The sequence below is a fragment of the Lepidothrix coronata genome, unplaced genomic scaffold (genome assembly GCF_001604755.1).
Source record: "Lepidothrix coronata isolate B3197 unplaced genomic scaffold, Lepidothrix_coronata-1.0 Scaffold80, whole genome shotgun sequence".
Lineage (NCBI taxonomy): Eukaryota > Metazoa > Chordata > Aves > Passeriformes > Pipridae > Lepidothrix > Lepidothrix coronata.
This window is the reverse complement of record NW_016690260.1, coordinates 2,169,329-2,192,297: the sequence shown is the minus strand read 5'-3', so window position 1 is coordinate 2,192,297 and position 22,969 is coordinate 2,169,329. Positions and strand designations below refer to the sequence as shown.

The following is a 22,969-nucleotide window of genomic DNA, read 5'->3' as shown; positions in this document are numbered from 1 at the left end:
GATAGACCATGGCTGTAACTGATGTCTAACACTTCCATAAGCATCAATCAGGGGGTTTTTTTCCTGTTCTTTTGTTTGGTTTGGGATTTTTTGGCTTGTGTGTCTTTTTCTATTGTGAACAGTCTTCTGATGACTAAGATTTAAATATTGATATTTGTGGGGGGGAAAGTTTACTTGTATTAACTAACACAGATATGAGGTTAAGAGACATCAAGTGATCACAATTTACAAAGACAAAAGTGGTCATGAAACCTACGAAGTGAAAAGTATTATATGGAGACAATGTAAAAAACAGGTGTAGAGATAATAAATAGAATAAATGCACAAAGAAGTTCAAAGATTTTTCTTCTCTTTATTTAAACACAAATACATTTACAGCATGCAGGTAAGTTAAAACTATATGGCGTCTTCCCCAAACCAATTGTTTTAATGCATCTTACGTGTACTGAAGTTAAATCATATTCCACAGGTAGACTTGTCCTCATGTCAAATTTAGAGTTACACACAGTAGTGAGTCAGCATTTAAGTTATGTAAATAATTTAGTTGTTCACCAGAAATAAATATTATTTCACCAAGTTCCTATCCTAAACCATCTTTTAAAAATATGATCTAGAGGAACATAAAAATAAGAACCATTCAAAGACTGCAAGTTGAAATAGCAGTGTTGAACATTCCCCATATAGACTGAATATTTTAATTTACAAAATACAGTAACTGTTCTGTCTGGCTGACCCATGACAGCCAAATCAGAAAGCAAAGAAAGTTGTGTGTTTGTTTCTTTAATTTTTTTACATTTTAAGAGGCAGTTCTTGGTAAACGTCATAAAAGGTTTCAAATAAAAAAAAAAAGTTTAAATATAAAAAGGTGATGTACACTGAGCTACACACTAGTTACTATTTAATCTAATTTTTTAAACACAGCAATTTTCAGCACCAAAACCCATGACAATTACCTACAGGAATGAAACCCCCACTCACAGGCATGAGAAAAAAATCCTGCTTCATTTCAGTGCGTTGTTTTGTTTTTATGATTGCACATTGACAAATGAAGGTCTGACAACCTGTAGTTAACATTGAGAAAAATAATGGACAGTGCTGTTTCCATTATGAGAAATTTAATTCAAAATAGTTTGCTGTTCCTTTATATTTCTTTGCTCAGTATGCTGTCTTCAATCGTGCTCTAAAACAACTGTAAGTTTGGAGTGTTTGGCAGCCCTAATGAACAAAACTGTCTTAAAAGCTGAAAACTCCAAAACAGTGAGATTTCCAACTGATACACTCAACCTTTAAAAATCAAACTATTAAAAATTCAGACTACTGTAGAAATAGAAAAAAGTGGTTTAAGGTCTAAAATTTGACTATAATCCATCAAAATATAAATATTTTGCCTATTTAAAATATAAAAGTTGAAAGTGATTTGCTGTCTGAACAGTCACAGAGTTTCTACTGTTTCCACAATAACCGATGAATACCCAGCAAAAAAATTCAAGCCAGAACAAAAAGTGGTACCAACCAGGTCAGGAAAGCTCACCGAATTCTTCCAGTAACATTAAGTTCCTTCTCTCTCAAAGACCTGGTAGCCAGTTTCTATACAGAAGAAGGCTGTTCTAAAAATTATAGTGGCTAAACCCTATGAATAAGTTAAGCAAATTACACTACAAAATTTTAAACCCTGGATTCAGCTCAGTGGGAGTACTGGAGCTCAAAACAAAACAAAAAAACCCATGTTTCATTTTGTTAGCCACTTTACAGGACTTTATTGCAAAGAGAAGAAAAATATTCAACAACTACTACTTTGGACATTTCATATACCTACTTACAAATGGATTACAAATACAATTCAGGGTAGCACTTTATTTTATTATTATTTTAAACACGTGTCTCTGGGATATCCAGATACACCAGTTTTAAAAAGTTGTGTCCTCTATTAACGTATCTGAATTCGTTAGCCTGTTGCTGAAAAAGGTTTTTCTAACTGAAAATTAAAATTTTAGCCAAAAATTCCAGTATGTAGTGGAATATAAAGTTACATTTTAGATTGCGCCCATTTCGCTATTACAAACAGCGAAAGTGAACCATCACAGATACAGACAAATGGACAGACAGGCTCATCATAATGAAGCAGAATGTTTTCACTCCACCAGACTGTACTGTGTGCAGAATCAGGAACGGGACAGATGGGATAATCCATTGCCAGAGTCTTTTTTGTAAACTTAGGTTTACTCTTATTACTGTACAATATTTAATTCTAAGTCACCCGATAACCGGGCGTTTAATCAGATAACAGTTATACAGCCGTGTTCATATTGAACTCTTGAGATCTGTGGTGTAGCGATCGCAGTGCCTCGTGGCAGTTGTCGTAAGCACTTCAGTATTCTTACACTGTACAAATAGATTTAGTTCCAATGCTCTATGTAGCATTCCAAAAGAAAACTGTGATGTAGAGTGCCGCCCTAGTTCAGTGGGACATGTAGTGTTATGTGAAGTGATAAAAATGAAAGTATACTTAAACACTGTTGCACATTCCCTAAGACAATAAGATGTACACAAATTAAGCTAGAAAATTGGAACTAAGATTTTCTCAACATACATTCAGCTTGGCACAGTGCAGACTAAATTTAAGACATGAAAGACAAACTGTGTAATAAGCAGAGCTACACTTTAAGTAACATGTCATTTTTCAAGACGCCAAAATTGCACTCTAGTTTTTCTTTTTTGGGAATCAGTTAGCAGAATTTGTAGAAGGGGGAAGAGCTGTACAGGCCAGGTATAATTTATACATTTTCAGAAAATAATCCTACAGTCCCCAAATGGAGAGATTATTGTCATGGAATGACTCCCTCTACACAATATCCGATACTTCTCACGCCGCATTTACTTTTCAGCAACTGTAAATGAGAAAAATCACAGTGTTAAGCCAAAAATGCCAAGTGACTTATATTTACAGTAGACCATATCCCTATTTACATAGATTTAAGAGCCCAGTTCTTAGACTACTCAGATAAGTGCTAATAAAACATTTACTTTAAAATAAGGAATCTCTCAACACAAAGCATTTACAGCACGACAAACCAACTGGGTGTGCAATCTTGATGGCATTAATGGAGTAAACATTACAGAGAGAAACCACTCATAACCCAGCTCCATTTTCCATGACTGTTGCTGCTTTTTCAGGCTAGTGACAACTGCATGGATATCACCCACCAGTTATTGCAAAGTTTTGATTTTGCTATTTTGGAAAGATGGAATGGGAATTAAGACATCGTTCGGCATTAATGATTTTAATTTATCATCTCTGTATTTCTTTAATGTGTCCAGAATAATTCATTAAATAGTGGTCTCCAAAAGCTAAGCAGTATGTTGTGTTCCAACTCTACCCAAAGTTCTTCTCTAATCAGAAGTTCACGTGCTTATAATCGGTATTAATCGTCAAAAAAAGTATAGCCATTACTACAGAGAAAAATGATCCTGGCCACCAGAGTATTCTCAAGCTCAGAACAAGTTTATATTAATAGTAAAATAAGTTCAAAAAGTTTTGTTCCTTTGCTTCCCTAAGAGACAGGTTCCTCTAAGAAGAAGATAGGAAAGTAGAAATGAATTACAAATCTCCTGTCTTTAAGTGCTAAACTCTACTGGCCTCTACCACAATAGGGGACATGATGACATCAGCAGAATTACAGGAAAGCTTTGCAACTGATTCTGTGAGCATATTACATGGGAATGTTTTGGTTTGTTTGTTAAAAACATGTTCTAGACAAGCCTTAGCCATTTTGCATTCCTTCATGATTTACCTACACACAGTCCAAAAGTCAAAGTGCCAAGTCTCATATTTATATTCTCCAGGAGCAACAGTGAAAGCTCTTGTTCACAGCAAGATGCAAATTCCTATTTTAACTATTTATCGCTGATTATATCTGGTCTTCTAAAGCTTGAACTACGAGACTAAATAGGTTCTTTTCAGTTTGCATTCTAGGCAACATCAGAGCATGTGCAAACTCATGGTAATACGGACAACTAAAATAAATTGGGTCAATCATACCTTTAAATGTCTCTACATTGGACAGTTGAGTTAGATTGCCTTTGTAGTCCAAGTAGCTATCTAAAGATTACTCTCAACATGTTAATGATCAAGAGTCCATGAACTGCCAGCTCCTTGGTCATTCAAGGTGTTATTCGAAGTTAAAGTACCCATCACTTCAACCTCGTACTTATTAAGAGACATTACTGAACAGAACCAGGTACCCTGACTAGTACTACAGCCTAATTTTCTCTAAATTGGAGAGAAAGCTTTGGAAAGTCAATCAGTTATAAAAGAAACTAATAGAAACAAGTTTAACACAAGCTGTTCTGGAGCCCTTCAGAATAGGAGCACCCAGGATTCAAGCACCCCACAATCATTTTAGGTGTACTTTCAAACTGAAGATGCCGATAACCTTAACTAAGGGAATGTCTAGAAGACATTTATAGACACGTTCAAAAGGGAAGATGACAATGAAGAGTAAAGCATTACTGTCAGGTGAGCAACAGACCAACTATAGAGCAGACATTAACTAAAAAGATGCAATTCTGTAAAGCAACTTCAGCATATCAAGTACCGCACTGCGTAATTACATTGGAGATTAGAGATCTGCACATTAATGAGTGATACTTTGGAGATTAATAAGTGCATATATTAATTTCAATTACTGTAACTGCATTTTAGCTAGGCTAACATTTTAAGTTTACCAGATGAAGACATGAGTTCTTCTGTTATATAATTCCAAATCCCTGACACATGAAGCAGTAAGAAAATCAAATAATTAACATATAAGAATAGGGTCATTTTTACTTCATCACTGAATGTTTTCCTGAAGAAACCATATTTAGAAAGATAATAGCAAGCCAAAAGAATTTATATGTCCACTCCTTTCCCTAACAATAGGTATTGTCTGTGACTGGTAACTATCTCCAACTGATTGTTTTCATGTTTTGTTCTATTCCAGCAGAACAACCCCAGAACTACCACTTTACAACAAACACGTTTTATAAGAAAAGCATCAGCATCCTTCATCAGATGGACATGTATACTGTTCCACTAACTATAAAATTCTATAAAAAAGAGAAGTTAATCTGACTATCCAAGTGACTTTATGCCACAAAATGAACAGCAATAAACCTAGTACAAAGAAGTTTGATCACACATTTAAAAAAATCCTACAAGACAAACTTACACTTTGTCTTGGCGTCCCCCTCCACGCAGTACAACTGGCTGGCTGTTCTGAGTGAACGCACCTCCACCACGAATTGCACTTGGATGAGTTGGAGAAGCTGCTGGATGCTGGCCAGGACGGATAGGCTTAGCTGCATGCAAAGAAACATGGCTTACAAATATGTACATCACAATTGTACCTTGGATTATTCAAATTTACTGATAGTTTATTTTACATTATCCAAATGAAATTGAATGCACTTTGAATATGAAAACAACTTTAGGGGATGGTATTCTGAGAACCTAACAGATTAGTGTCAACTGCAACAAGCCCTGGAAAATAGAAAAGATTTTGCTTTTGTTGCTCCTACTAGAATTAAAGCTCGCAAAGCTTCTGATAAAAATTCATATGAATTATCTGCTCCATCTAATGTATTACCCTGTGAAAGTTCTGGTTTTTGGCAATAAGAACTCAAATAAGACACAATGCTAGAGGGTCTCACAAGGGTTATGCTCCTGAAAGGAATCATTATGCACCTGGCTGTACTTCCCACAGCTGTTTGATTGGTAAGTCAGTAGCTACTCTGGTCTGCAAGTGGTTCTGCATACCAATTACTCCACAGATAACACTGCTTTGTCAACCTACCACCACATAAAAATAAAATTTGCTCTATAACTGAAGTGAAAACGCAGCAGTTTTGACAGGTCATTCACAAGCTGCATACACTTAATGAACTGTATTTTCAATCAGTTTTGCACTTAGCTCTTGACAGAACATGCACAATGGTACGACTTTACAAAGTTCTGTAATATTAAACAGAAGCATTTAAAGTTTCAGCAGGCAAGAGGGGATATAAAGCACCTGCAGGTAGCAGCTGCATCAGAGAAACACTTCTTGATTTCTGCCTTATAGGAAGCTGATCTACAGTACATGACTAGTTCATCTAGACATTTAAGCAAAAGAGGCTGTGTACCTCTGGTAAGCTCACTAGAGAATTCTGTTTCTTTTCTTGGAGACCACTCAAGAGAAAGGTAAGACAGAAAAGCACCTGTCTGCAAGCTGCCACTTCGTGTGACCAAGAAAAAAATTATAACTATTTTGCAACAGCTCTTTGCAGACCTACAGAATATGAGCAAAATTTAACTGCAACACTCATTTCAGTTGTATTAGCATTTAAGAGAAGTGTATTGATTACTGAAGTCCTTCAGTTTTACAATTAAAATGTAATATGCACAGTTAAGTCCTCCACAGGTCACACACCCTCTTGCTCCTCAGCATCTGACAGTGTAATGGCAGGTGGAGGACCCAGGGAATATGACTGTCTTGCCACCACCTTGCTACCCCTTTCTGTTTCTCCAGTATTTGTCCCTAGAGAGGGTGGTGGAGTACTGTACATTTTGGAACAAAGAACTGAAAAGGTAATTAGGGATCTTAGGATGTTGTAGGTTTCCATCTGCCCCTCTCCTCCACAAGATCAAGACAATTCTGTTGTTGTTTCTACAGGTTAATCTTTCTCCTTGTCTTGAAATACCTCCTTAGTCTTAGAAATTAGATCATTCCAATTCCATTCCAACAGATTGAGACTCACATTCAGTGTGTTGTTTTGTTCTAGGAAATGCAACACACATTCAGGCTAGAATTCTAGGTTGGTAAGCCTTTCCCAGAGCCATTCAAAATAAATAAAAAGCCAAACAACCACACTGCACGACCTACACACACTTATGGTCTATTAACTGAAATGTAACTCATGGTAGAAAGTACATCACGTTCGCACATGCAGTTCCAATGAGGGCTGAAAGATCCACATATGCACAAAGGTTAAAAAAAAAAAATGGGACAGATGAAGCTTTGCGGGGCAAGGGATTCTTTACTAACCAATTTGCGCAGAATGTCCTCTTCTGGCCATGTTCTTGGATCTCACAGCTTCCTTTATACGATCTACTTCTTGCTGATACCGCTTGCGATCACGAGAAGCGTTCTCTTTGGCTTCCTTCAGTGCAGACTCCAAAGCTTTAACTCTTTCAGCTGTAGCTCTAAGTCGCTTCTCCAGTTTAGGAAGTTCACAGCGAAGATCAGCATTATCACGTACCAGCTACAAAACCAGAATTGATTGTTTTCTTGGCACCTCCCTCTCTTCATAGGGAGAGCTAACTAAATACCCTCCCACCCCTAAACAGGCAAAGCAGTAGGACTACTATATTAACTTTGCTTAAGCTTTTAGTAAATCTATACTTCAGTGATAATAAGACTGTTATTTGAAAAATCAGCTACTGTGGAAGAACCTGCTACCCAGCATAGGTACTTCTACATTCTTCTTCCATAAGAGACAGGCAAGAATCCCAGAGACTGATATACTGTGAAAAAAGTGCTAACTTGGATCTTCTTCAATTTAAATGCAGCTATTTTGTTACACATGTACTTAAACTAGCTAATTAATTTACATTATAAAACAACAGACTAAATTTTTCCTACATCAAGAGACACACTAAAAATATAGAAGTATTTAATAATAAAATAGTTACTTTATTACCAATTGCTAGTTGCTTCTATAATAATGAACCTTGAGGAGTTTGTTTTTAATTAAAACTTGAAAATGAGTCTCACTGTACCTGCTTGTGAACCTTTGTAAGCTGTTCAAGATTATTCTCAAGGAAGGAAATCTTCTGTTTTTGTGCAGCACTGCCTCCTGTATCATCTGAGTCAATCTCGGCACTCTGCAGTAACATGGGGAGGGAGAAAGGAGGCTGAGTATAAATCTGAACTTGCATATTAGAATTGAGCCAGAAAATTACACTGCATAAACATCAACTCCTAATTTAGCTCTAAACTGAAAGTTATGCAGCGTTCTCAGAAACAACAAGTTTCAGTACAGCACCACACTACCTTTTTCACTCTAGTAGCCAGATCTTGAACAAACAGCTTCCGAAGATTGTGAAGGGTCTGAAGTTCTTTTGCCTACAGTTAAGGATAAGAAGTTAACAAAACAACCCGAACAAACTCTGAAAGAAAAAAAAAAAAAGGCAAGTATTGATATTTGCTTTGGAATTTATTCTGAGTATCTTACCACAGTCTCTTCCAAACCCTTTAAATCTTGTCGTGCTTGTTCCCGTCTGTCCTGCATGACCCTGAAAGACAATAAAATCATCCTAAACATCCCAGCAAAACTGGAAATTTTAATGTTTTAGGAAACTAGGGTAATAAACACTGTCTGGTTACAAACAACATATTTCAGCTGAAGTCTTAAATTAAAGATGTAACCGATGGATGGTATCACGCTCAGAAATCCGTATGGGATGGATTGGGAGTGCAAGAGTTGCAAGAGGAAAAGAGGGAAGTACTTTTAATATTGAAGAAATACAAACAAGTACATTCAGATGCATAAAAGTTTCTATAATAACAAAAGACAAGACTCTCAGAGTCAGAGTGAATATTTGGGGAGATTTTATCCTAAAAATGTTCTTAGCTCTGACCAGCAGAGATAGTAAGTATCATGTGACAGATAAGGATTTTTTCTTTGTTTTAACTCTCAGCATGCTTGCCAAAGCCAGCATCATAAACAACAAAATCAGTGTAAAGGTATATAACCTAGTGATTATCACTGTACAGAGCTGCTGTCTTCCCATGCAACATGAAAGCATTTTCTACACAAGTAAAAATGTTCTCTCTCAGAACTGTAAGACACTGCAACTACTAAGATGACAGAATACACAAAGAAATGTGGATTTCTCGTTTTATGACTCAAGGTTGGAATAGAAACACCAGGGACTGCACAAAAATGAAGTGTTTCTATTAAGTAGCCAAAAAGCTTGTTTTCTCTTAAAATATCTCCTCACTCAGCCAGTTTCACTGCTAGCTCACTGTTAAATGAATAAACATCTGAAGTAATAAAATATTCTAAACAATATTCCAGCATCCTATCCATTTTCGAGACCTCTCTGGAAAAGTAGTTGCAGGCATCTTATATAACTTTATATTAAAAAAAAAAAATCTGCATTGTTTCTGGTCTGTCATTTGCCATGCAATTAATCAATGAAGCATGCAACTGTTTTATTTTAAGAATAAGCCAGTTAGAACCACCAAACTACTTAAACTGCATAAGAAAGAAAAAAAGAATAAAGGAACTGTTACAAGCCTCTTCCAGTCTTTGATCATACAACACTTATCTGCAAATTGAAAAGTTAATTACTCCAATCCTTAGCATATTAACAAAAAATAGTTGTGGCCTTCATATCTTTTATAATGTTACTTCCAATTTTAAATACTCAGGCAATGCAAAGGTTTTAAAAAAGTTAAGTTCAAGAAGGCCCTAGAATCCCTCTCTTTAATAGGCATCCTATACAGCGAGAGCCATTTCATCATATCAGGTCACTAGTTTATAGAATAAGTGTTGCCACACACATTTGTTTTATGCATCATCACTTACGTAAGTTCATGCAGTTTTCTACTTTTTTCCTGATCAGTCGCTTTCAACTTCTCATGCTCAACTCTAAGACGTTCCTGTTCAAGCATCATCTTCTGGTTTTGGCTGAACACAGAAAGTAAATATTTTATCAGGTGAAACTGTCAGACAACACATTCAGTAACAACACAAGGCAGAAAGACATTGCTGGAGGAAACCCTTGCCACTTCCTTCACACTGTATTTTGCTTCTGTACTCACACAGTCCAGAAGCATTTGGCACTACTAAAATAATGGCAATCACTTACTCTTGAAGTTCAGTGATAAGCTTCTCCTTTGCATCAACTTCATCTCTTAGGCTACTGATTTGTTTCTGATGTGTCTCACGATGGCTCTGAATTTGCTGCTCCACAGCTTGCTATTAGAAAAAAACCAGAATGTATTAAATGCTTTGAATTGCCACCAGAGTTCACTTTGTGGGGATTTGGGTTGGTTTGGTTTTTTTAGTTTAGACAATGAATTTAACTTACCTTGACTTCATTTGCAGTCTGAACTTTATTTAAGTGCTCTTTCTCCATCTCATGGACCTTTTCTAGTAGGGATAGAGAAAACACATTTCAGCCAGGTAACTAGGCGATCCCATGGATGATGGAGTTAATTTCCCCTTCCCTTGGCAAGACCTTAAAATTTGGAAAAAGACCCCTCCCACCACAAAGATCAATTAAATCAGTAACATCTTCAATTTAATCCTCTCCATAGCAGTTCTTTCAAACAACAAATATGTTTTTACATTGATTAACTCCCCATGTTGAGTAGGAAAAAGCCTTTCTATAGCTCTACCCTTCAATCTAAACAAAGCAAATCCCTATACTTAAAATGGTGAGGGTGGTGGGTGGGGACTAGGGAAGCAAGTCCTACCCTGTGCTCGGAGTTGAACTAATTCTTCATTAAGGGAATCCACAGATTCTTCCAGCTGCCTCTTCTTCTGTTCCACGTTCTGAAGATATTCAGTCAAGGACTTGATCTTGGCTTCGTGCTTGTGGGATGAAAAGATTCATTTACTTTGGAACCGGGTATCATGGAATTACATCTGCATAAATGATTCATACTTCTTTTTAAACAAGAAGGAACCTCATCTCAAAACAAAAATGGTACCAACTAAAAACTCTAAGAAGAATATGACTACTCAAGTAGATCTGCAACGTAGCCTATAAAATAACATCTTTATTCTGGATTGGAAAGAAATATATTTTTGGCTGGGAGAAGAGATGTTTTGAATGTTAAATATTATCAGAGGCCCACTGTATTTAAAAGATTGCACTGAAATCTGCATCTCCTGATTTAAAAAAAGATGATCATCCATATGTAAAACATAATATAGGAATGTTAAACTGTGTATGTGGATCACAATTTTCAGAAGTGTTAGGGGTCACATTACTGATCTTTTCTAATAATCACAATGAAATGGCCTTGCTTGCATTAGAAGTAAATTTAACCTGCTACACAAGCATCCTGAAATTTTACTGTGCTATTATTACCTCTCCCACTTCCAACTGGAAGCATTAGCAGGTAAAGTGCTCACTAGCCACTGCTTCTGTAAGACTTGTATTTGTAAAGGATCTGGTGATGAAGAAAACAGGGACTCTAGTATTTAATACAAGTGCTGCAAAAGCATTATCAGGCTACAGATAGATTGCAGAAATTCTGACATCCTGTCACGCTCAGAACTACTCAGAAGCATCCAAACTGAAAAGCTGAATCTTGTTGCTGTTCACTCACAATGTGCTTTGTTAGGAGTCAAAAAGAAACTACAACTTTTTTTCCCTAATAGGTTAATGAATTTAATTTTTAAAGAACATTTAGGAAGTATACTGCAGAGGAAAATTTACCTGTGAGATCCGGAGCTGGCAGGCAGCCAACTCCTTTTCGTTTTCTTCCATTTTCTTATTGCTTTCAGCTTGTGTGCCTTCTAACTGTTTGCATCGTTTTACCATTGTTTTTACTTCTGATTTCATTTTGCTAATGTACAGTCTTGCAACTGTGAATTCTTCATCTATCATGCCAGTTCCCTCAGGCTGCTGAAAAGTGCGAAACAGTACATTTAGAATGCTCAGATAACAAAACCAAACTAAAGGTGCACTGGAGCAACTTAATGCCCAGAACACATCCCCCACCTCAACAGATAATCACAGCTCTTAAAAAAAAAACACAAACCCTAACATCGTGGTGTTTAAGTTTTCTGATAGATTATTTAGAAGTTTGTACTAAGGTAATGAGTTGCCTGAAGAGCGAAATACAGTTCACTATTGATTTCTAATACTGCTTACATTCTGGCCCTGCAGTGATCCTCTAGATTTCTCTTTCATTTCATTTCCTCATTCCATTTTTTATGTAAGTATCATCCCGATTGTCACTGTAGGTCAATATTACATTTCTAAGACAATGCTGTTGATTAAGACCACTTCATACAGCAGTTTCACAACAGGAAAACACTGCTTCAGAAAAAAAAATCATGCCTGCTCTTCCTTGGCTTTGCATAATCAAATTCTGTCTGGGACCCAATCAAGTCACAGTATAAGGAATGGATAAGCTTATGCCCAAATTACTAATATACGTCAGACTTCCTATGGTGGTAATTTTTACCACACTAAGAAAATGACCCCACCTATCCACAATGCATGTGTTTAATACATGGCATTAAAGACAGCACTGATAAATCCTTACCTTGACATCATTGTTTCCTACTGCAATTCCTATCTCTGCAAGATCTTTCAGTAAGGAGGCCATCATTTCTGTTGCTCGTTTCTTCTGATGGTTGGTCATTTCTTTAAGTTTCTGAAGCTCTGCATCTATACTGGCTAAAGTGACCTACAGTAAAAAAAGTTACCCTTTAATAAATAAAACACATTCTTGCTTTTGGAACTAGTTTCACACTATTTACAGAGTGACAGCATTTCTTCCGAAAGAACTAAGAAGTACTGCGGACAGAGACCTTTAGCTCACAAAATATAATCTTCCAACTCTGCAATAAAATTAGTGTCCACATTGTTAGACAGCATTCAGAGTTATATACAATTAAATATTGCAGAGAATTGTGTTTACAGAAAAAAGGTACATGGACAGCAAGTCCAACACTTTTCACCATATTTTGGTAAAGGAAAACAATTTATTTGCCTGCAGAGCTCTTAACTCTTTCCTATTTGCAAAGCAAAAAACTGCATCCACTAGAGTTCATACACAACACAATCTAGAGCAGTTTTTCAGTAAGTCTGAGATGCAAACAAAAAACCTAAACACACACTTCAGTATCATACATACACAGAGCAAGCCTACTCCACCAAATTTTAAATGCTGCTCATAAGACGACCAAAGATTCTCTGACTTTTAGCCAACCTTCAGGTAATGAAGTTACCAACACAGATTACTCAGCTCAGAACACTTAGAAATTTAAAGAGAAGTTTCGTGATCTTGTGAACTTCAACCTTAGAGTCAGTTTTCTATCAAGCCAAATCTTACTAACTGAAAATTGAAAGACACATTCACTAGAAGACCCAGACACACTCAAATTTCATCTTCAAGAACAGATAAGAACGGGAGTTTTGCCACCACATACTGTCTGCAATGCTAGCAAACATGCTGATTCTTTCCAGTACTTAGAATTTTAGGATAGTAAGGGAGTATTAACTATTTAAAACTGACTGAAGTCTGCCAACTATCAGTCAGTTCAGAAACTTTGCAGGTATGTAAGGAGGTGTATGGTATTAACCCTGTGGGCTGATGCTGCACCTGTATTTTAACCAGGGCTATCCTCTGGAATATGTCCTCAGTGTTCTTAACTACTCCTTTCAGAAAGTAAACAGAACTGCTTATTTTTGAAGGCATAAAGGTAAATTATTTCATACACCATAAATACAGCAGGCAAATACACATTCCTTTCTAGAAAAGCTGCAGCATGCTCACTGCAACTTCGAGATTGGAAGAAGCAGATTTTTAAGTCAGGATTACCCCAACAGCACCAGGAAGACAAAAAAACCTGAATCAGATCACCAGCATGTCATCAAAGTGTTAACTTTTGACATCTAGGATATTTCTGAACACTCTTCAGGTAGTAAAACACCACAGACACTAAAAAGACAAGAGCTAACAAGGTCAAGTCACATTGAAGACTGTCAGTAGTTTCTTATCCCAATTTCATACCGATTTTTGATTGAGTTCATCACTAAGCAGTTCATATTCCTTTGCCTTGTCTTCTACTTCCTGAGACTTCTGATCATAATTGACAGCTAATTCTTCAAGGGCTTGTAACACCTCTTTCACTTCCTCTTTAGAGGCATCATTTTCAGCCTGAAGGCGATTCAACTCTGCTTGTAGGTTGTCTTGGTCCCGTCTGGTTGATGCTAGAAGCTGAAACATTACCAGAGATTTAATAAAATTGCAAAAACAAATAATCATGAACAAAATTCCATGTCTAACTTGAATTTTATTACTGCTTTTAGCTACTACAATAGCTGACATCTACATTTTTAGTGTACTGCATCATGCAATAAGGATGCCAAGGAAAGATACAGTGAGAATGAATAATTAAATTTACCGTCTATATTCACAGTTCTTTAGCTTTTACAGTATCTTCAAAATGGAAGTGATTACAAATCAAGACACATAGGGACAGCAACTGGAAATGCACATGGAATATAGCAAGTTCTCAGAAAAGCCACTGAACACTACTCATGAAATTGTCAGCAGGCTAGGGACTAAACTTCCAGTATTTTAATACCATTAGCTGCTGAAGAACAACGAGTCAAAGCATACAGCTGCTAAAGAATCCAATTTATTTATTTAAATAAGATTAAACAGTAGCTTCAACTTCCTGAGTTCTCAACCCACTTCCTTCCTACCATGTACACAAGGATCACTATTTTTTAAATCTTTGTGCTGTGGAGAAATATTTTTTCTAATATCTTGGCTAAATGAAATTAACATTTTCATTATTAATAGACATCTGTCCCCATTTAATTAAGTTACATCTCTGGCAAAATGTGCATACAAATTGTTTCGAGTATTCTAGAAAGTATGGTCTGAAATAAACACAGACACTTCCTTTTTCATTTCCCTCCTCTCCCTTCTCTCTCTGTACAGCAAGTGACCAAAAGTAAACCTTACAACAGATTTCTTAGAGTAAATCAAGTTACCTTCAGTTTTGACAAACTGCTGACTTTACATGGGGAAAACAACTGCTGCTGTCTCTGCATAAAATACTTCAATTCTTTCAATCTTCGTGGATACTTAAGGTTCAAGCAAACTGGTTTAAGCTTAGCGATTAGCACAGTGTAGGTGGGAGGAATGAACAGGCAGAGCATTTAGATAAGGCATGAAAGAGAACTGCTGTGCAGTAGTTAAGCTGCCATTCTCCCTGGTCACTGTGACCCATTCAGAACACCTCCAGTTTCTTTAAAGAAAATACAAACAGAAATAAAGATGCAAGAGCAAAACTCACCTCTTCCTGATCCAACATCTGTGTCTTCAGTTTTTCTACTAGTTGGCTTTGCTGATTAATTTCTTCATCCTGCAGTTGAAATAAGACTGTGTTCATTAAATTGACAAATACCACTCAGAAAAAAATAATCTAAGAGACATCAGATGTTTGGCATCTAACTTTTCCCTATTCTGAGACAATTACACAACTGAAAGCAATTGAAGTAAAAAAAAAAATCCTTTTTATTTCACTGCCTGATCCAGTAGGCTCTTAACCTGACATGTACATGTAACACACCATGCTTCAAAGACAAAAGTCTAATACCTGGTGCTTTTGCAACTCTTCTTCAAGTTGTTCTAACTTTCAAGAAACAATTAAGACTTAATTAAAAGATTTTTTCTCTTTGAATATATTACTGCTTAAATTTGATATTATATTCAAATAAAATAGGCATAACACTCAAAGAAAAAATTGCTGTCTTCAAATTACTCTTTATCCCACTTTCTCATTATTTTCCAACTAAGAATCGATACTCACTTAGTACCAGATAAGGTAACTTTGATTTCTCCTAATCAGAATTAAGAGTAGGCACTCTCAGCAAATACTTAAACAAGCTGAACTAACAAATGAATACTGGCAAATTAAATATTACACAATAATATGGTTCAAGATATAATTTCACAAGGTCTTACATTAAATAAGAATACCATACCTTGTCATCCAGTTGTTTATATAGTTTGGCAATTTCTTCCTCACATTTCCTTCTCTCAGCATCAGTGAAATTGCCAGTTACTCCAATTGTGGTAGCTGGTTTATCATTAATAACAGTAATATCCTTGTCCACTGCAAAAGCTTCCAAGTTGGCCTTCTCCTTGTCAAACTGTTCATCAACTGGCACAGTCTCCCCTTAAAGAATACACTTAGCTTTAGTACAGTCAGCCATAAAGTGTCTTCTACAAAGTTAGCCTTGAGAAGTATTACATATTTCCTACTAACAGTATTGCTCCACAGTTAATAAGCAATTGACTTCATGTGATTACTTGGCAAAACCAAAAAAAACCCACCAGACCTAGATCATCCAAACTATTTCCCGCTTACCACAAAACATTATATTTCACCCAGTTACTCTGCTATGAGCTACATCAAACCTTATCTTCTAGAAAGTCACCTAAGTTGCCCAGAAGACAGAAAATCCTTTCTTTCCCTTGGTAGTCTGTTCTGCTAGGTAGCCATATTTACTTTTAAACTGCTTTGCTTCTTTAAAATACTTTTTCAGTTTTATCTTTTATGTTCATAAAGTTTTTTCTGATGAGAACACTAACTTCACATAGAAAAAAATATCACATGCTAATCAAGGCACTTCTTTAAACTAAATTCCTTAGTGCTTTGTTCAAAACATTTTATGCAGTCCTTGGAAGGCGCAGGCTCTTTCCAACACTCCAGTATCTCGTGTCAATATTCTGAAAGAACTATACTTAACATTTCAGGTGTGGTCTCATACCATCTCTATAAAAGAATAAAAAAACCACCTCAAAACCAAACAAAAAAACCCCACATCCTACTAAACTTATTTCAGTGAACCCATTTTTTTCAGATTTATATTAGGAATGTGGTGCAGTTGTCTACAAGACTGCAAAATCATCTTCTATAGCTGCCAAACTCCAGAATACACCTGTAATTATGACCTATGTTACTCTTTTCCTGAATTTATGGCTTCATTATTAACTTGCATTTTGCAGAAACTTCAATTGATAAGAAGTTAATTATTCAGGAAGAATGAACAGGCATACATCCTGCACCGTCAGCAGTTTTGGGTGGGTTTTTTGCCTATTAACATGTTTGAGTTTTAAATGAGGGTAAGATCCTGTGATATTGATTTGAATTAGAAAACCAAACCAGAGGAAACATTTAACTCGGTTTCTGCACTTACAATTAAAAGCAGTGTTTTCTCTCCCAAAATAAGAATTTTACAATGTAACTATAGCTCTACTAGTAAACCAAGCATTGAATGATCTAACATGAATACACTTTCAGACCTTTTTGCCATTACGAGATTACTGGAAGTTGTTTCAGTTACAATAAAGTGAAAAGCATGAAGTTCGAAAGTCAACTTAATATCCTAGATTTAATATTCTTAACACTGTCTTGCATAGTGCCCCTAGCTATTTTTGGTATCCTTAGGACTTATTCAGTGTCTGTTGTCTTGACCAAAGTTTGCATAATAAAAATCTAATTGTTTCTCACCATTCCGCCATCTGTTGAGTTCGTTCTCCAGCCACTGGATGGTGTTACGCAGAGTCTTGTTTTTCTCCTTTTCCTTCTCATACTTTTTCTTCCACTGTTCTGCTGTGAGCTCCACGTTGACACAAACTGTGTTCTTAATGGTCTTCGCTCTACACAGAAAAGGCAAAAAGCTCTGAAACTTCATTTTTAAAGAGAGGAATCAAAGGTTATTAAATAAAATTTCCACGGATCGCTGGTGGAAGTGTAAACATTCCCACCTCTTCCAAAAGTTTATTTCTACTCCCTGTCAAGTTACTATTCTTTCAATTCAATTGATACAACTGTTAATGGACAGAGCAACACAACAAACTTTGAGAAGGTTGAAAAATCTCAAGCTGATTGAGTTGGAAAAATTCAGCTGCATACCTTCACCTGAAAGAATTCAGGTCAGGATAGTTGTGCACAACTTTGAACAAAGGATAGTATTCACATCTAGCTGTACAACGGAGAGCATAACACTTCTAGGGTGCAAACCAACTGGTCTACCTAACAAACAGCTCATTTCAACCAAAGAAATCCGGTTACTAGATCTCCACTAACCAAAAAGGTGTTACAAGCCAATTAGATAATTTCAGATGGGATTATCTACACTCAGTCGGGTGAACCCCATCCAATTAGCCAATTAGTTTTGGAGACAAAACTACAGGCACAAATAAGATATCCATGAAGTTAATGTCTGGTTTTTACTTTAGTGCCCCACATCACTTATATCAGTAGTTTTCCTGTATAGTCTCCTGCTACCAAACACCCCACCCCATGAGATCAGAACAGGAAAAAAGCTTAATGGCAGTCAAACATTTCTCCAGCCTCACAGTACAATCCCTGTAAGTATCTTTCTGCAAAGTCTTAGTGCAAAAGACACATGATATTTTTACTGTGTCATGTGATATTTACATAGCCTTCAGTTACTACAGCTGAGGGTTTCAGCATAAATTTGAACAACCCTAGAAGGTTGAATCACTATACTGGAGTAACTATGGTGGTTGAGACAGAAGTGTACTCTGTTAACTCCTGGAGAAGTCAAGAGCACAAGGCAGTGAAACTACACAGCTGCAGCTGGAAGACACTTTCCAGCAGCTCATTCAATAAATACTAAAGGGAAAAGACTTCCTAACTTCTAAAAGAAGACCAAAACCCTTCACTGTTGCAGAATGCAGTGGTTACTCCACACTCACTAACTATTCATATTCTGCCAGATTTCTAAGAAGTTCTGAATTCATCTAGTCTACTTTCCAAAATACAGAGCTTATCAGAGAAAACCAGTACAAAACTATCTTTTTGAACTAGAGTGGAAGAGGTACACTAACATCAAAGATCAGATGGACTAGCAAAACGCTGACTGCTTTTGTAATGTGCTCCAGAAAACGCAGTGAATCAATCAAGTGGTCAGAAACTGGAGTATAACAAGGTAGCATTAACAGCAGAATGACAAAGAGCTACCTAACAGAATACCAAATGTGAAATGGGTACTTAAAAATTAAGTTACAAATGACACAGCAATTTACAAGTATTAACTCAAATGTTACTGGAATGCTAGATGAGGACAGGCTCCCCTGGCAAATAAAAGATTCAACTTAACAGGAGTGAACTCCTTCCTCTCTCTTCCACTTTAGGGGAAAAAAAAAAAAAAAGGTACTTATTACCCTCCAAAATTATACATTAAACCACATTTTGAAACAAACTATATGCTGTCCTCCTGGAAATGCAGTCTTGAGGATCCTGCCCAATTTAAGGATTTTTATATAATATGAGATAAGGTAGATCACAACACTTAGCCATAAATACAACAAAAAATTACAGAAAGAAAGTAAACATTCTAATTAATTTGGTTGAGGAATCTTAATGGAGTAACTTGCTTATTTCTCATTCTGCATTTATTTCTAATAAGTCATTTACTCACCTTTGGCCAAACAGAAGAGTAGATTTAGTTTCAGATTCATTGTAAGAAGATGGAGAACAGCAAATAACAATAGTGGTTCTGCAATTACCCCCTAGTGAATCTTGAAGGATTCTGGTCATTTTGCTATCACGATATGGAACATATGTCTACCAAGAAAATGGTTAAACGATCAGTCATGGTTTCTCAGACACATTTAATTTCTTGAAATATGAGTTATGCTTTTGCTAGGTGTAACTTCATTAGACATCAAATCCTACTTTAATTCATAAATAGTAGGACTGAAGATGCACAGGATGACAAAATTGTACTTCTATGTTTGGCAACTTTTAGAGCCCAGGAAGACTTTTAGTATGATGTTTGGATCCCTCAGCATTAAATGTAACTTATTAATCTTCACTGTCAACACAGTACAAGACCAATGGCCATCTGCAATGCACTGATGCAACTGGAGTAGTTTAAAAGACTCCAGGCATATCACAGAGATTGGTAGGAATTTCTGTGTAATATCATATTCAAAGATGCAAACCTTTAACCTTCAAGTATAAAAGTACAAAAGAGGACACTTACACTGCTTTCAGCCAGTGCCGAGATGACATTTCCAAGAGCAGACAAAGACTTGTTGATGTTCTTGGCCTCATCCAGCACAGCACCTTCTGCTCCTGTTTTACTAACCTATACAATATTTCAGTACATTATTAAATGCATCTTCAAAAAACATCTTCTGTGTTTAAGATAAAAGTGGAAAGATTACTTGAGCTTTAAGTCAGTCTCCCTGACTTTAAGAAATGCTCATAAGTAAGTTGCATTAGAATAAGCAAACTCTTTCTCATACTCTTTCCCTGATTCATTATCAGTTTCTCATTCAAAAGTCAGTGTTTGAAGATGTTACTGATATTTTACACTGAAGTGAATTTTCTCCTTGCAAAGGAGGCCTCTTTATAGAAGATAAACCTACAGTTAAAAACTCCTGTCAAATGAACAACTTCAAAAGTAGTTTGAAGTTTGTCAAAAAGACTGAATTCCTTAAAAGTAAAAAAGCATTATGAGGTTATCCTTAAAACCAAACCACCACTATATCCCCCAAAAAAGCAAACCATAAAAAACAAACTACAAAACCCAAACCACATACCACCACCACCCCTGGAAAACATAACAGAGTCTTCATTAGCAGAAATTTATGAGAATAGATTTCAGAGGTTGAATCTGACCTACATGAGTGATCTAGGAACTTAAGCAGATACCTTAGCTCTTCTGCCTCAAGGCCATAATTTGACTAAAAGTTCTATAACCCCCCCTTTACAATTTTCACCAGGCTGTGATCATGACTACAACTAAACAATTCTACTTCCCTGTGTTTAAACCAACTCAAGACATGACATTAGCAACTTCATGTATTTCAAAACGACTGGGGAAACACACAGAAGTAAACTTTGAAATAAACACTGAAAGGAACTACAGAGAAAAGAGACCTGCAACCCAGCCCTTAAAAGGCAAAAAAGACTATAACTAAAGAAGGACGTTTCACAATAAACACAGGATCAGAGACAACAATAAGGTCATAGAACAGTGATGTAAGGAAAGACAACAGCCAGCAGAAACAAATGAAAAAACCTGAAGCCAAAGACAGGGATAAACTCAAAAGCAAAGATGAAAAGAATGTCAAAAATCCAACTCTTGAAAGGGTAATTACAGTACATATTTCTTTCCTTGCTTTAAGCCACTGACATAGGAAAGCAAGCCATCATTTTAACCAGTGTTAATCAGAATTTCAAGTTAAGAAACTTGGTATCCCTATACAAGAAAATTCAGATATTCCACATCTATAGAACTCTTTATTCCAGTACCTGACTAACCCACACACCTGTAGACGTTTTTTGTGCTCTCAGATACCAAAACTGAACTCTACCCTATTTCCCCACTCTAGTCCATATTTACAAACTCTCACTGCAGAAATGCAGATCAACTTAAAGTGTTAGTATCTAACAGTCAACTCAGCCTAGGACTCAGAAACCACATTTTAAAGTCAAAATTAACACTTCAGAGATGACAACTGAATAATCAGTATTACAGTAATGTAAAATAATTGACTGAAAAGAAAAAAAGAGCTTTTCAGAGTAGAAAAAGAAACTTATAATTACCTTCTCACTACCTGCCAAGTCCACAAGGTAAAGTTTTCCACTTAGTTTCTGTTCTGTTTGAGTATTCTCTTGTTTTACATTAATTAGAAAAATACTATGGCTTCGGGAGCTGTGTTCATTCATATCTATAATTCAAAATACACACACTGTCAAAAAGATTTGCACAACCAAACTCACTTAAAACAGCACCTTCCCACAGAGCAGTGAGAGAGAAAAAGCTAATGCAACTGTATAGTGTAATCCCTCAATGACAATAGAACTAGAGGCAGCAAAACCAACGGCATCATCTAATTAAGTAACAAAAGATGCAGTTTCCCTTGAGCTTCTATTAATACCCCACAAGCTCACTGATCAGGTGTGCTGGCCCGTCAACTATGGAGTTCACACTTCCAATTTACTTTATTAGAACTGAAAGCATATTTAGGTTTTGATATCAGAATGCTTTTCACAGACTTCCAGTGTATCTCATTTTATCCTTTTGTGATAATTTGAACTAGATGGCCATAACCTTTCAGCCCTTTCTTGTACTGCCCCCTCCGCCATGAAACATGCAGACCAAACAAGACTTGTTGAATTCAAAGAATTATTTTAATTCAGTAACAAAATTTAAGCAGACTGCAATCTGAATGAGAATGTCCGTCTACTTCTTCCTTTTAACTATAAATCCCTCACACACCTAGAAGGACTGGCTTACTGATGCCACAGAAGCAGCTCAACACAGAATAATACCCTTCTATCCAAATTTCTGCTACTTCTCCTTTACTTAGTGTGGTCCCCACCTTACTACCTAGGAGGAGCAACAAGTGGACGTGCAAGACTGAATCATTCCTTAAAAGGAACATCGTATTTCTAATTTTGATCTTTGACCAAAGAAATGCGAGGGAAAACCTTTTTTTTCTTAATGACTCTATATTCTTTTTCTGAATAAAGAACTAGACACAGGAAGACTGTAAAACTCACTCTCAATTTGGCTCTCAGACATTTCTGGCAGTCACCTCAGTTGCAAAGAACTCAAGTATTATTTTGCACGCACCTCATCTTTCCTTGTCTTTTTTCAACCCCTCTGTCAGTTCCTAATCCTGCTACTGGTGGGAATTTGGAGACCCGTGACAGGGCTCCTTGCAACTCAGTTGCATGCTACTGCCAAAAATCTTGGGACATTGGGATGCTGCTTAAGTTTGCAGCACATCTGAATATACATTCTGACTAGCTGCTCTTGGAATATGTGACAGAATGGTCAAACTGTCAGTGAGCCGCAGTGCCTCACTTACAGATTTCCAGGTTAATTGAAATAGATTCCCCAAACTGGGATTTTGCACTGTTACTAAAGCAGAACTATATGTTTTTCTCCAGTGATTCAGAGCTCCTCACTGACCACTTACTTTCTCCTTTCAATCCAAGTCTAATCAATCATCTAACAAGAAATTAACTGAAATACTTGTTTTGGAAAGACACGTTGAAACTGCTTATGCCAGACCCTTTCAGAAACCTGAACTGTTTAGCTAACTACTTTTGTCTTCCATACTTCCATACTATTTTTGTACTTCCACACCAGAAGCAACTCAATAAAGCACTGAAAGGAAACAAA

General features: G+C 36.4%; 1 protein-coding gene across 2 annotated transcripts in view; it reads right to left on the bottom strand.

Moving 5' to 3' along the window:
* Positions 1-332: 332 nt before the first annotated feature.
* The window catches only part of KIF5B (kinesin family member 5B), a 34,657-nt gene continuing 12,020 nt past the window's right edge, over positions 333-22,969 (bottom strand). The window contains exons 8-26 of one of the 2 annotated variants that reach the window (XM_017820254.1): positions 21,382-21,506; positions 19,811-19,915; positions 19,244-19,389; positions 17,305-17,453; positions 15,773-15,966; positions 15,082-15,150; positions 13,785-13,991; positions 12,312-12,455; positions 11,477-11,665; positions 10,506-10,623; positions 10,118-10,179; positions 9,896-10,005; positions 9,613-9,714; positions 8,254-8,314; positions 8,073-8,144; positions 7,799-7,903; positions 7,065-7,281; positions 5,211-5,340; positions 333-2,888 (exon numbers count right to left, since the gene is read on the bottom strand). In XM_017820254.1, coding sequence (XP_017675743.1) covers positions 2,882-2,888; positions 5,211-5,340; positions 7,065-7,281; positions 7,799-7,903; positions 8,073-8,144; positions 8,254-8,314; positions 9,613-9,714; positions 9,896-10,005; positions 10,118-10,179; positions 10,506-10,623; positions 11,477-11,665; positions 12,312-12,455; positions 13,785-13,991; positions 15,082-15,150; positions 15,773-15,966; positions 17,305-17,453; positions 19,244-19,389; positions 19,811-19,915; positions 21,382-21,506 — 2,312 coding nt within the window. In that variant the 3' untranslated portion in view covers positions 333-2,881. The remainder of the gene's footprint in view (positions 2,889-5,210; positions 5,341-7,064; positions 7,282-7,798; positions 7,904-8,072; positions 8,145-8,253; positions 8,315-9,612; positions 9,715-9,895; positions 10,006-10,117; positions 10,180-10,505; positions 10,624-11,476; positions 11,666-12,311; positions 12,456-13,784; positions 13,992-15,081; positions 15,151-15,772; positions 15,967-17,304; positions 17,454-19,243; positions 19,390-19,810; positions 19,916-21,381; positions 21,507-22,969) is intronic. The other variant, XM_017820255.1, reaches the window with a different exon arrangement.